The following is a 15,000-nucleotide window of genomic DNA, read 5'->3' on the forward strand; positions in this document are numbered from 1 at the left end:
AGTGGATATGAATTCACTGCCTTCCTATGCCGAACCCTGGACACAGTGGACATGAATTCACTGCCTTCCTGTGCCGAGCCCTGGACACAGTATAATTATATGAATTCACTGTCTTCCTATGCCGAGCCCTGGACACAGTGTATATGAATTCAGTGCCTTCCTATGCCGAGCCCTGGACACAGTGGATATGAATTCACTGTCTTCCTATGCCGAGCCCTGACACAGTGGATTATGAATTCACTGTCTTCCTATGCCGAGCCCTGGACACAGTGGATATGAATTCACTGTCTTCCTATGCCGAGCCCTGGGTACAGTGGATATGAATTCACTGCCTTCCTATGCCGAGCCCTGGACACAGTGGATATGAATTCACTGCCTTCCTATGCCGAGCCCTGGGCACAGTGGATATGAATTCACTGCCTTCCTATGCCGAGCCCTGGGCACAGTGGATATGAATTCACTGCCTTCCTATGCCGAGCCCTGGACACAGTGGATATGAATTCACTGCCTTCCTATGCCGAGCCCTAAACACAGTGGATTATGAATTCACTGCCTTCCTATGCCGAGCCCTGACACAGTGGATTATGAATTCACTGTCTTCCTATGCCGAGCCCTGGACACAGTGGATATGAATTCACTGTCTTCCTATGTCGAGCCCTGGACACAGTGGATATGAATTCACTGCCTTCCTATGCCGAGCCCTGGACACAGTGGATATGAATTCACTGCCTTCCTATGCCGAGCCCTGGACATATTGGATTAGGAATTCGTTGCTTTGATAGCCGTAATAGGCAATGAGACGTTTAACATTCAACCTTTTAAACCCCCAACCGCCTCGATGTTTCCTTCTCTCTCCATTCTTTGTCATTCTCTTTCTCTCTCTTTCCCCCTCTCTCTCCTGTCTCTCTCTCTCCTCTCCCTCTTCTCTCTCTCTCCCCCTCTCTCTCTTCTCTCTCTCTCTTTCTTCTTCTCTCTCTCTCTCTTCTCTTTCTCTCGCCCCTCCTCTCTCTCCTCTCTCTCTTCTCTGTCTCTCTCTGTCTCTCTCTCTCTCAATGTCGGTTTGTTGTCTATATTAATGCTTATTTGCTTATGTGTTTTCATTGAGTTGTATTATGTTTACGTATACCCCCTTCACTAGGGGCTGTGGCCTGATTGTGAATAAACCATTCCAAATTCTCTCTCAATGTCTATCTGTCTCTCTGTGTCTCTCTCCCCTCTCCCTCTCTCTGATGGAAATTTCACTTTCTTGCATGCATGGCTTGTTCATGTTTTCGTTTCGTTTTTTTCTAAATAGGCAGTTCACATGGTTCTTTTTGTTTCTGGGGGCTGGTGGCATATTAAATAAACAACTGTTTTTATTCTTGTTCTTGTTCTCTCTCTCGCTCTTTCTTTTTCTCTCTCTTCTTCTTCTCTCTCCCCTCTCTCTCTCTCCGCTTTCTCTCCCCCTCTCTCTCTCTTCTCTCTCTCTCCGCTTTCTCTCTCTCTCTTCTCCGCTCCTCCTCTCTCCTCAATCTCTCTCTTCTTCGCCTCTCCTCTCTCTCTCTCCTCTCTCTCTCTCTATTCTCTCTCTCTCCTCTCTTCTCTCTCCCTCTCTTCTCTCTCTCTTCCCTCTCTTCTCTCCCTCTCTTCTCTCTCTCCTCCCTCTTGTCTCTACCTCTCTTCTCTCTCTCTCCTCTCTCTCTCCCTCTCTTCTCTCTCTCTTCTCTCCCTCTCTCTTATCTCTCTGTCTTCTCTCTGTGTGTCTTTCTCTCTCTCTCTTCTCTCTCTTCTATTTCTCTCCTCTTTCTCTCTCTCTCCTCTCTTCTCGCTATCTCTCGCTCTCTCTCTTCTCTCTCACTCTTTTCCCCTCTCTTCTCTCTCTCTTTTTCTCTCTCTCTTCTCTCTCTCTCTTCTTTCTTCTCTTTCTCTCTCTCTCTCTCTCTCTCTCTTTTTTTCTCTCTCTCCCTCTCTCTCCTCTCTCTCTGTCTGTCTTTCTTTCTCTCTCTTCTCTCTCTCTCCTCTCTCTCTCTCCTCTCTTCTCGCTCTCTCTCCGCTCTCTCTTCTCTCTCTCCTCTCTCTCTCTTCTCTCTCACTCTTTCCCTCCTCTCTCTTTCTCCTCTCTCTCTCCCTTCTCTCTTTTATATATATCTCTCTACTCTCTCTCTCTTCTCTCTCTCTCTCTCTTCTCCCCCTCTCCTCTCTCTCTTCCCTCTCTCTCTTCTCTCTCTCTCTCTGTCTTTCTCTCTCTCTCCTTTGCCCCTGATCAATGGGGCGTGAAGGACTCAGCATCACATAAAACAGCCGCTGGTCCACAAGTGTTGAGTAACCGTACCACTGAGCCACTGAGTAAAACTTGACGGGAGATCGTAAATCTGGTGGCAGAGCACTGGGGGGTGGGGGGGGGGGGAGGACACGATCATATCATTATGTATGGCATGGGCAATAACATTAACTTGTTTTGAAACACTCTCTTCGACATGGATAGAAGAGCTGATCTGACTTCTTCTTTTTAAATTTTTAAAATACTTTTTTTCATTTTTATTTTTTTTACCGGGACTTTCTTGGGTCGCCCACCGTTTTATTTTTGTATATAAATTACACAATCAGCTAAACACCATGGAAATAATCAAACCAATACCCGGCATTCCATAACTATGTCAAAGTAATCAATAGCATTTATGGAATAAAGACAACTTTTCTTTTTACTGATTTTGGGCTTGTTAAAATAATATGGAAGGAAGAAGTTCAAATCATAAAATTATGTGTACAAAACTTAGAATTAATCTGAATTTTTTTTTTTCCCATTTACACATTTCCTTTTTTTTCAGGGACAAAATATTCATCCTTTTATTAACATTGCAAATGACAAGACAGTCTTAAAAAAAAAAAAAAAAAAAGGTTACAATGCGCTATGTCTATACAGACTATGCTGCACTCATTTGTTATATTTAAAACAAAAACAAAAACAAAAAAACCCCACAAAAAACCAACAACCCCCCCCCCCAAACAAACAAACAACACACACACACACACACACACACACACAAAACAAACCAGGGTGAAATTGTTGACATATACTTAAACACACGCAACAACAACTGATAATGTGTGGCACAATCAAAGAAGCTGAGCTGACCTGACAGTTTCTGGATGATTCATGTGTTTCGAAATAAAGAGTTGTGAGCTTCATACGTACACATACACACACACACGCGCGCGCGTACATGCACATACTCTCGCATGCACACAAGCAGACACGCGCACGCACAAACACACACATGTACAGACGCACGCACACGCTGACCGACCGACACACACGCACACACACACGACACAAACTGACACTGGAATCAAATATACCTACATTTCATGAACCAGGGTTCTTCTTCTTCTTCTTCTTCGTTCGTGGGCTGCAACTCCCACGTTCACTCGTATGAACACGAGTGGGCTTTCACGTGTATGACCGTTTTTACCCCCGCCGTATAAGCAGCCATACTCCGTTTTCGGGGGTGTGCATGCTGGGTATATTCTTTCTTCCAGAATCCACCAGGGTTAGAAATAAGTAAAGACGTACAAACCTGACATTTAAAATCCCCCCTAGGCCCTTTAGGATACAGGCGACAGAAATAAATATTTTTAACTACTCGAACAATCCTCCGTGACCGAAACACGGAAACTGTTTTAATGCATACTTGTTAACATTTGGCGTTTTATTTTCATTGGTTTACAGCAACGATAAATTTAGTTACTGTGGGTTAGAAATCTGGTCAAGTTGTCGTTGCACGGGTTTGACGTTTTATGGATTACCAACACTCCAAAAGAACACGAGTGGACACTTGAAAGGATGACCCAGTGGCCCGACGAAGAGGCAGGTGTCACGGGTTCGAGACCACATTGGCATACGGACCGGGGTTTTTATTCCACCTCAACAAGACCTTGAGTGGTTGTCTGGGTGCTATAGTCTTTCGGATGAGACGAAAAACCGAGGTGCACTTCGCACACATAAAAGAACCCACAGCAACGCAAGGGTGTCACTCAGTAGCAAAGTTTCGTAAGTAAAAAAAATCCACAGAAAAAAAAATCCATTTGACATTGAAACAAATACAGCTGCAGACAGGAAAAAAAAAAAACGAAAGGAAAAAAAAAAAGAAAAAAAAAGGTGCACTGTGACTAAGCGGTTTCCCTGGAGACAGAGAGCAACCTGAATTTCACACACACACACACACACACACACACACACACACACACACACACACACACACACACACACACACACCGCACACACACACACACACGCACACACACACACACACACACCGCACATACACACACACACACACCGCGCGCGCGCGCGCGCGCACACACACACACACACTGACATCCACACGCGCACGCACACACACATACACACACACACAAATACACACACACACACACACACACACACACACACACACACACACACACACACACACACACACACACACACACACCCACACACACACACACGCACAATAACATGGACACATTCATGAAGGAATCGTCTGCCTGTGTGTCTCTTTGAAACAGTGGAGGTGGGCGGGGCTCACAGGCAGAACAACCTCCAAGTGTCACTGCTCACACACACACAAACACACACACACACACACAAAGGAGCATGCGCATATAGATGTGACGCACGAGGCGAGACCCCCACCCCACCCCCTCAACCACACCCACCCTCCACATCCTCCCCACCCCACCTCCCCCCAAAAGCAAAAGGTACTTCTTTCGATACAAACCAGAATGGCCCGCCCCCTACAACCCACGCACGGTCAGACGGCGCGACAAGCCTGTGGTGGTAGGGATGTGTGAAGACAAATGTGGGCAAATATTCATACAGAGGAGGACTCAAAGCCCCCCCCGCTGTTATGCCTTGCTTTTTGTCGTGAGAGCCGCCTTCAGCTGACTTATTCCTGTAGGGCCTTTCAAGGTGCATTATGTAACATCGTTCGGGTTCGAACTTTACCACTGTCTGTATGGACCTGTCGCCACAACTGTGCTGAACTCGCTCAGCTGTAACTTTGGAGAAGTGTACTGATCCTCCCGAACTTTGATGTGATGTGATGGCCCCAGGTCATTTCAATGGTCTTTGATTCGGGACGGAGATTAGATAATTGTAATGCTTCTACGGCTTAGATGGCGGTTGCTTGAGTGTTTGTGTGTGTGTGAGTGTTGCCAGTCACGAAACGGAACAATAATAAAACTGTGATGCGTTTTAATGGGATCCACGACCTGTGAAAACCTGATTGACAAGCTGGCAGTTCGGAGTTTTTTGTCCTTCATGAAGGTTGTTTTTTTGTTGTTGTTGTGACGACAAAAACTGGAGACACGTTTGTCATTTATGGACATCAGAAAATAGCCACGGGAAACATGGTACTGTGTGGTAGAATTGTTGTGGACTATCATTTAAAGATCCAGTAACCTGTGTTATTGGTTTTAGACTTTTCCACGCTGTGAACTCCCACAGTGTTATTCTGTATGTTGATAATTGCGGGCACACCATAGCGGAGGTCTGGTGTGAAGGTGTATGGTTGTAATTACCACCAAGGCAATCTGCATACAGTTCCCACCCATCCGTACCTTCCCTCTCCACCCCCACCACTCTGCGTAAGGAAAACGATTGATTGATTGGCGTTCATACTGACTTTCAAAGAGATTGCTGAAGCGTTGACATTCTTAACACTGCTGAAATAGCTTTGATTTCGTTTCATGACCACGTCTGTTCGTGTAACTGCAAGAACAAAGGCACCAAAGAATGAATAATTAAGTACACATGCAGAGAGAGAGAGAGACATCGCTCACACAACTGAAATGTCATAAACGTCACGGTATGTGCCAGTGTTTTATTTTTCAGTTTGCATCTATCTACATGTGGTGACAGACTGTTTATGATTGTTTTTACCGAGTAACGGGTAGACATTGTTAAAAGGAAACAACAATGGATTCATATTGTATGAATAGTTTATTCGGAGTTTTGTACAGAGTTTTCATTGTACAAAGGCTGTCTACCCATTGACATCAACTTCGAAACTTAAAATTTATTTATTTATTTTTATTTATTTATTTATTTTTTTTTTTATAGCAGTTTCAACCTATTCGCTTCACCTGAGTGCAGGTGAATTATGTTTTTGCCTGAACTAGAAACAGTGAGAGACAAATTACACGCTGCTACTCCCGTACCAGGAAGTACATTCCACATACACCTACAGAAGCTGTCGCTGTATCGTTAGTTTTAAACAACGACACACATAGTCTGTACAGCCAGCGGCGTGGAAGACTACAGCAGCGCCGGACACGCCTCGCTGAGTTCAGTCTGCTTTGCCCCTCAGTTTGAAAAGTTGGAAAGACAGCAGACAGACAGACAGACAGGACACAGATACAAGAAAACATGGGGTTGAGTGGACAGGAGCGGTCCCTCAGAGCCGGGGGAGCGGTGTGCATTGTCACGGCACTGTCAGCAGTCATCCTGCTTGTCTGTGTGTGTCCGTCACACGGTAAGTCAGTGTTAGTTTGGATTCCTTGTTTAATTTATGGCACAGCTGCAAAATGATATCCTGTGTGTGTGTGTGTGTGTGTGTGTGTGTGTGTGTGTGTGTGTGTGTGTTGTGTGTGTGTGTGTGTGTGTGTGTGTGTGTGTGTGTGTGTGTTGTGTGTGTGTGTGTGTGTGTGTGTGTGTGTGTGTGTGTGTGAGAGAGAGAGAGAGAGAGAGAGAGTGTGTGTGTGTGTTTCTCTCTGTGTGTATGTCTGCGCTCACTGCGGGGGTCGTTTTAAACTTCGTGTGTGTAATTTCCTTGATGTCCTTGTGTTGCTTCATCTTGTGCTGTTTTCTATGTCTACGATGTATGAATTCACAAAATTGGGGTATTATTTTTCTTCTTTATGATAGCGGAAGGAAACAAGTAGTGCAGATACGAACTGAAAAAAGTTTTCCGACTCTGTCGAAATAACTTCCGAAAGATGCAAGCAGAAAGCAATGCTAACCCCTCGCTTGAAGAGAAACGTCTGTAGTGTGGAGGGGAGAGACTGAGGGCCATTAACTCACTCAGTACGGCCAGTCCTCTCTTCTCCTCTTCACAGACCCTTCGGATGGCCAGTGGGTGTCTGAATGACCCAACCTTTAGCTTCCGTCGTCAGAACTGTGGTATTCTTTGTCAACATTCACCTCTTCAGTATAAGAGCCTTCCGCTTGCAATAGTTTGATGATGGTAACTGGGGTGAAACGCTGTTAACTCACTCAGTACGGCCAGTCCTCTCTTCTCCTCTTCACAGACCCTTCAGATGGCCAGTGGGTGTCTGAATGACCCAACCTTTAGCTTCCGTCGTCAGAACTGTGGTATTCTTTGTCAACATTCACCTCTTCAGTATAAGAGCCTTCCGCTTGCAATAGTTTGATGATGGTAACTGGGGTGAAACGCTGTTAACTCACTCAGTACGGCCAGTCCTCTCTTCTCCTCTTCACAGACCCTTCGGATGGCCAGTGGGTGTCTGAATGACCCAGCCTTTAGCTTCCGTCGTCAGAACTGTGGTATTCTTTGTCAACATTCACCTCTTCAGTATAAGAGCCTTCCGCTTGCAATAGTTTGATGATGGTAACTGGGGTGAAACGCTGTTAACTCACTCAGTACGGCCAGTCCTCTCTTCTCCTCTTCACAGACCCTTCGGATGGCCAGTGGGTGTCTGAATGACCCAACCTTTAGCTTCCGTCGTCAGAATTGTGGTATTCTTTGTCAACATTCACCTCTTCAGTATAAGAGCCTTCCGCTTGCAATATTTTGATGATGGTAATTGGGATGAAACGCTGTTAACGTCGTCTCTTTCGCCGTTCGTATGGAGAGAGTTAACTCTCAATATTATGGCAACAATCAGTGGGTCGTTTCAGTTTTCTGAAAGGTTGAGAGTCAGTCGTATGACTTGTGAAACAACAGACTCCTTACACGTTCCGACAACGGAATTGAAAGTTAGAAGGTAATGTAAGTTTCGTTAAGGGAGAGAGTTAATTGTATGATTTGTAAAATAACAAACTCGGTAGATATTTCGACAACGGAAGAGAATAATCTCCCATGTCATGATGTACCAATCACAGTTCAGTGAAGGATCGCAGAGGGAGAAAAATGGCCATTCAACGACTTCAGTTCCAAAAGCTGCCCATAAAGGGTGATGTCAAAAATAGGATGAAAACAAAATGACACAAGAGAGGCAAGGCCTTCAGGACTCACTTGTGGCAAATTAAGTCCCCTAGCATTAATTACAGAGTAATTTCCCTTTCTTACTATCTGCACAACGTTTGCAAAATAAATAAAACTTCCATGCTTAGCAAAAGAAGTTCCTGTTTGACTACTCTTGTTGTTGTGTCAGAATATCAGATCAATCGTGCCAAGTTTAGAGAATACAAAAAATAATAAATATAACAGTAAATGCAGTTTGCATATAAATAGGCTTCATTTTTTATTTTTTTTGTGCCCATCCCAAAGGTGCAGTATTGTTTTAAACAAGATGACTGGAAAGAACTGAATTTTTCCAATTTTTATGCCTAATTTGGTGTCAACTGACAAAGTATTTGCAGAGAAAATGTCAATGTTAAAGTTTATCACGGACACACAGACACACACAGACAACCGAACACCGGGTTAAAACACTGTTTACACAAGTGAGTCAAAAATAAAGTGAGAAAAAGCAATTTAATAGCTACTATTAATGGAATACTCACAAATGATTAATTTCGTCCTTGCATATCATGCTTGGAGATCCAAAATGGAAGCCGAGCGGTTAACTCTCTCCATACGAACGGCGAAAGAGACGACGTTAACAGCGTTTCACCCCAATTACAACCATCAAAATATTACAAGCGGAAGGCTCTTACACTGAAGAGGTGAATGTTGACAAAGAATACCACAATTCTGACGACGGAAGCTAAAGGTTGGGTCATAGAGACACCCGCTGGACATCTGAGGGGTCTGTGTAGAGGAGAAGAGAGGACTGGCCGTACTGAGTGAGTTAAAGCGTTGGACTTAAAATCTGAGGGTCCCCGGGTTCGAATCCCAGTTAACAGATGTGCAGACCTGCTAGTGCCTGAATTTCCCTCGTGTGCACACACATGCAGGAGATCAAATATGCATGTTAAAGATCCCGTAATCCAGGTCAGCGTTCGGTGTTTTAGGGAAACAATAAAATACCCGGCGTCCACCTCCCGAATATGGAGTATGACTGCATACACATGATGGCGGTGGTAAAAACGGTCATGCACGTAAAAGCCCACTCGTGTATACAAGTGAACGTGGGAGTCACACCCCGCTTACGAAGAAGAAGATTATTATTATTTGTTATTTGTATTTCTTTTTATCACAACAGATTTCTCTGTGTGAAATTCGGGCTGCTCTCCCCAGGGAGAGCGCGTCGCTGTACTACAGCGCCATCCATTTTATTGTATTTTTTACTGCATGCAGTTTTATTTGTTTTTCCTATCGAAGTGGATTTTCCTTCAGAATTTTGCCAGGAACAACCCTTTTGTTGCCGTGGGTTCTTTTACGTGCGCTAAGTGCATGCTGCACATGAGACCTCGGTTTATCGTTTCATCCGAATGACTAGCGCCCAGACCACCACTCAAGGTCTAGTGGAGGGGGAGAAAATATCGGCGGCTGAACCGTGATTCGAACCAGCGCGCTCAGATTCTCTCGCTTCCTAGGCGGACGCATACCTCAAGGTCATCACTCCACTCTGGAACATTGTCAGCCAAACGAGCACTGACTCAGGGGAATCGTTGTGTATGATAGCTTTCACCTGGATCTCCAAAGGGATGCTATCCGGCTGCCACTGGTTGACCAAACTGGTTATGGAACAACATAATAGCGAAGGAAAGCAAGTGCAGGTAACTCACTACATTAAAAAAATAACTGTTCATTTACCGTCAGTTTGGGTTTGCCTTTCTTCGGAGGTGTAGCGCTAACACCTGTAGGATTACGTGTATAAACCCCCTTCGTTCTTTCTCTGTCTCTGGACCTTGCAATTGGAATGAACTTCCTCTTTCGCTTCGTCAAGTCTCCACACTCAGCTCTTTCAAGTCTGGCCTTAAAACCCACCTCTTCCCAAAATAGCCTCCCTTGCCTGCCCTTCCTTGTCTTTAGTTTCTACAGTTTTAGAGTTATGCATGCGTGTGAATGACTGGTGCGAAAGCGCTTTGATTTGTCTCTGCACAAGATTCAGCGCTATATAAATACCATTATTATTCATCACCTTTACCTGTTTCTGTCGTTACGTATCCTTTTTTCCCCCAGCTCCTGTCTCCACTGCTTTCACTCCCCTTGTACAAGATAACTGATTTATTGTTTTTGTACTCTTGTGCGACGGGTGCAATAGCCGAGTGGTTAAAGCGTTGGACTTTCAATCTGAGGGTCCCGGGTTCGAATCACGGTGACGGCGCCTGGTGGGTAAAGGGTGGAGATTTTTACGATCTCCCAGGTCAACATATGTGCAGACCTGTTAGTGCCTGAACCCCCTTCGTGTGTATATGCAAGCAGAAGATCAAATACGCACGTTAAAGATCCTGTAATCCATGTCAGCGTTCGGTGGGTTATGGAAACAAGAATATTCCCAGCATGCACAACCCCGAAAGCGGAGTATGGCTGCCTATATGGCGGGGTAAAAACGGTCATACACGTACAAGCCCACTCGTGTGCATACGAGTAAACGTGGGAGTTGCAGCCCACGAACGCAGAAGAAGAAGAAGAGTACTCTTGTGCGTGTCCCCCCCATCCCCCATCCCCCCATCTCCCCACCACAATCGAGTCCTCTCGTCCCCAACCCGCTTCCCCATTCCCACCAGGCTTTATATATACTATGGTGTGTCGCTGCCTTCTTCAGTCAAGTTCACGTCTTTCCACTCTCCACTGATTTCAAACTCTCTGCAGTCGGCCGCCACTCTTTCTCTGTCTCTGGACACCTTGCACTTGGAATGAACTCCCTCTTTCGCTTCGTCAGTCTTCTGCAACCCAGCTTTTTCAGGTCTGGATTAAGGCCCACCTCTTCCCAATATATATATATCAGCCAAACAAATTCATCCCTTCATAGTTAATAACAACAATACTAAATAATTCATATAGCACTTTCAAACAAGTGTTTTACAATCAGTAGCACATCAGTCACACACAAAACCACACGCGTACACACACACACACACACACACACACACACACACACACACCACACAGGGAGAGAGAGGGAGAAAACTCAATGCATTAGAGTTATGGAGAGACTGCTCGAAAAAGAAAGAAACGTGTTCAGCTGTAAAGGACATTGTTGATGAACCGTAACAGGCCTTAAAAGAACACTGAAATCCAAGTTTTGCTCAGCGTGCGTTCACTGCTTAAAAGGATGTCAGTCAGAGACAGTGACGGACTGAAAAAAACAAAAACAAACAAACAAACAAACAAAGGCTGTAAATTCTAGGTTTGTGCTATGGGCGTAATTATTTCATAAAAGGATGTGAGAGCAGACTGAAAAAAGGGCGGGGTGGGGGGTGGGGGTGGGGGGCGGATTTACCACAGCGGACCTACCCTTTCATTGCCTTAAAACGTATCACGTACGTGCACAGTGATGTCACTGATGACGTCATCAGAAGAAGGGAAATCATTCTGGAAGGCTGAAAATTCACACTCTTTATTTGGAGTGGTACATCTCCAGACCGTTTTCTCAGTTTTAGGCTTTTTGTTTTGTATGTTGTTTTATGACTTGAAACACCACTTTCTACTGTTTTTTTCCTTTGGCACTGAAGGGGTTTTAACCCTTTCACCACCAAGCTCGCATTTATGCACAGGCGTGGTAGAGGACCCATGTCACTGAAAGGTGACCATTCATTGGTCGGTTATCTATGAACCTACTGCTCTTAATGTTCGGTGGTAGGATAGGCCATATTTTCTATACATCGCAGTGGGAATCCCCAGCTATTCTTAGCCACTGTCTTTTCACTGTGTTTATACCACAAAAGAAATTTTGTACTCTAAATTGACTGGCGATGAAAGGGTTAAGGATTGCCGTGGGTGAGGAGAATTAATGTGATGGGCTGTAAACAGACAGTGACTTCCAGGTGGGTTTAATTTCTATTTCTATTTATTTATTTATTTTATAAAGCGGACGGTAAAGAAGAAACACTCCATTTATTATACATATTGTGAAAAGACTGTCCCTCACTGTCACAACGTGACAGACACGCCCACACCCCACACCCACACCCACACCACACTGCAGTGCACGTCGTGACAGGAGTGGCGGTGCTGTCAGCAGTCAGGGTGCAGCCCAGGTTACACAGAGCGCTCAGAAGTTCCGGGTTCCATTCCTTCCCGCAGCACGGCACTTGCCGACGATATGTTTCTCCTTGTCACTTTTTGGGGTGTGTGCATACTGGGCAGTGTTCTTTTTTTTTTCCATAACTCAACGAACGCTAGCTTTCAGTGATTACAGGATCTTTAACTCACTCATTACGGCCAGTCCTCTCTTCTCCTCTACACAGACCCCTCGGATGTCCAGTGGGTGTCTGAATGACCCAGCCTTTAGCTTCCGTCGTCAGAATTGTGGTATTCTTTGTCAACATTCACCTCTTCAGTATAAGAGCCTTCCACTTGCAATATTTTGATGATGGTAATTGGGGTGGAACGCTGTTAACGTCGTCTCTTTCGCCGTTCGTATGGAGAGAGTTAACGAGTGTATATCTTTTCTACAAACAGACCGAGACTGATCAGGCACTCAGTGGCAGCTGGGTCTGCGCCATCAGTTGACCTGGGAGATAAGAAAAGGAAAAGGAAAAAAGAGAGAGAGGAATAAATCTTACCTCAACCCACCGCGATCTAGATTCAAACCCAGGACCCTCAGACCAGTGTTGCAACCACTATGTTGCTGCGACTGTCAGTCTGAGTATCAGTATAACGTTGCGCCTGTCGGCCTCTGAGTATGTTGTCCCTGTCGGCCTCTGAGTATCAGTATAACGTTGTGCCTGTCGGCCTCTGAGCATCAGTATAACGTTGTGCCTATTGGTCTGAGTATCAGTATAACGTTGTGCCTGTCGGCCTCTGAGTATCAGTATAACGTTGTGCCTATTGGTCTGAGTATCAGTATAACGTTGTGCCTGTCGGCCTCTGAGTATGTTGTGCCTGTCGGCCTCTGAGTATCAGTATAACGTTGTGCCTGTCGGCCTCTGAGTATCAGTATAACGTTGTGCCTATTGGTCTGAGTATCAGTATAACGTTGTGCCTGTCGGCCTGAGTATCAGTATAACGTTGTGCCTGTCGGCCTCTGAGTATCAGTATAACGTTGTGCCTGTCGGCCTCTGAGTATCAGTATAACGTTGTGCCGTCGGTTTGATATCAGTACGTGCCTATTGTCTGAGTATCAGTATACGTGTTCTATTGTTGAGTATCATATAACGTTGTGCCTGTCAGCCTGAGTATCAGTATACGTTGTGCCTATTGGTCTGAGATCAGTATAACGTTGTGCTATGGCTGAGTTCAGTATACGTTGTGCCTATTGTCTGAGTATATAACGTTGTGCTGCGGCTTGGTATCAGTAACGTGGCCTGTCGGCCTCTGAGTATCAGTATAACGTTGTGCCTGTCGGCTTGAGTATCAGTATAACGTTGTGCCTATTGTCGGTATCAGTAACTGTTCTATGTTGAGTTCAGTATAACGTTGTGCTGTCAGCTGTATCGTTAACGTTGTGCCTATGGTCTGGCATCAGTATAACGTTGTGCCTATTGGTCTGAGTATCAGTATAACGTTGTGCTATTGTCTAGTACAGTAACGTTGGTCCTGCGGCTGAGTATCAGTATAACGTTGCGCCTGTCGGCTTGAGTATCAGTATAACGTTGTGCCTATTGGTCTGAGTATCAGTGTAACGTTGTGCCTGTCGGTCTCTGAGTATCAGTGTAACGTTGTGCCTGTCGGCCTCTGAGTATCAGTATAACGTTGCGCCTGTCGGTCTCTGAGTATCAGTGTAACGTTGCGCCTGTCGGCCTCTGAGTATCAGTATAACGTTGCGCCTGTCGGTCTCTGAGTATCAGTATAACGTTGCACCTGTCGGTTTGAGTATCAGTATAACGTTGCACCTGTCGGTTTGAGTACCAGTGTGACGGACGGGACGGAAAATTGTGATACAAAAGAGAAAGGAAAATGTTAACTCACTCAGTACGGCCAGTCCTCTCTTCTCCTCTACACAGACACCTCGGATGTCCAGTGGGTGTCTGAATGACCCAACCTTTAGCTTCCGTCGTCAGAACTGTGGTATTCTTTGTCAACATCCACCTCTTCAGTATAAGAGCCTTCCGCTTGCAATATTTTGATGATGGTAATTGGGGTGAAACGCTGTTAACGTCGTCTCTTTCGCCGTTCGTATGGAGAGAGTTAACATGTCGCATCGGTTAAGCAGCGAGAGATGTCAGAAAAACGCTGGCTGTTTTAAGAGCTTCGCTCGGAATTTCTGTACGGGCTAACTCCCATGCGTTTCGCATAAATATATACTGACAATGGAGATCGACAAGACAAGATGTGACAGATTTCTTGTTAACGACAGCAATGTACAAGCAGCATGAATGCTTTCTTTAACAGGTAGACCTCGCGCTAAGTAGGGATTAACACGAAAGAAGGAATATGGAGCCTAAAAACAAAACAACCACCCCCCCAAAAAAACAAACAAAAAAAACAAACAAACCAATAACAAAAAACAACCCCCCCAAAAAAAACCCAACAACAACACACACACCAAAAAACAAAAAAACAACAACAACAAAGCAAACAAAAAAACGTAGTCCTCCTGACCTACTTTCCTGATCGTCCCCTACCCTATTCCACCCTCCACATCCACCCCCCCCCCCCTTCCCCGCCCACCTTCAATGGAGAGAGGCTTGAGAGAGTAACACGGAAAACTGTCACGTGTGCCGATTTAGCACAAATCTCTAAACAAACATCAGATAGGATTGATAGTTCTGGAAACCAGGGA

General features: G+C 45.1%; 1 protein-coding gene across 3 annotated transcripts in view; it reads left to right on the forward strand.

The window, feature by feature from the left end:
* The first annotated feature begins 4,819 nt into the window (after window positions 1-4,819).
* The window catches only part of LOC143283046 (uncharacterized), a 70,153-nt gene continuing 59,972 nt past the window's right edge, over window positions 4,820-15,000 (forward strand). For all 3 annotated transcript variants that reach the window (XM_076589048.1, XM_076589049.1, XM_076589051.1), the window contains exon 1: window positions 4,820-6,515. In XM_076589048.1, the coding sequence (XP_076445163.1) occupies window positions 6,410-6,515 (106 nt within the window). In that variant the 5' untranslated portion in view covers window positions 4,820-6,409. The remainder of the gene's footprint in view (window positions 6,516-15,000) is intronic.

The sequence above is a fragment of the Babylonia areolata genome, chromosome 6, assembly GCF_041734735.1.
Source record: "Babylonia areolata isolate BAREFJ2019XMU chromosome 6, ASM4173473v1, whole genome shotgun sequence".
Classification (NCBI taxonomy): Eukaryota; Metazoa; Mollusca; class Gastropoda; order Neogastropoda; family Buccinidae; genus Babylonia; species Babylonia areolata.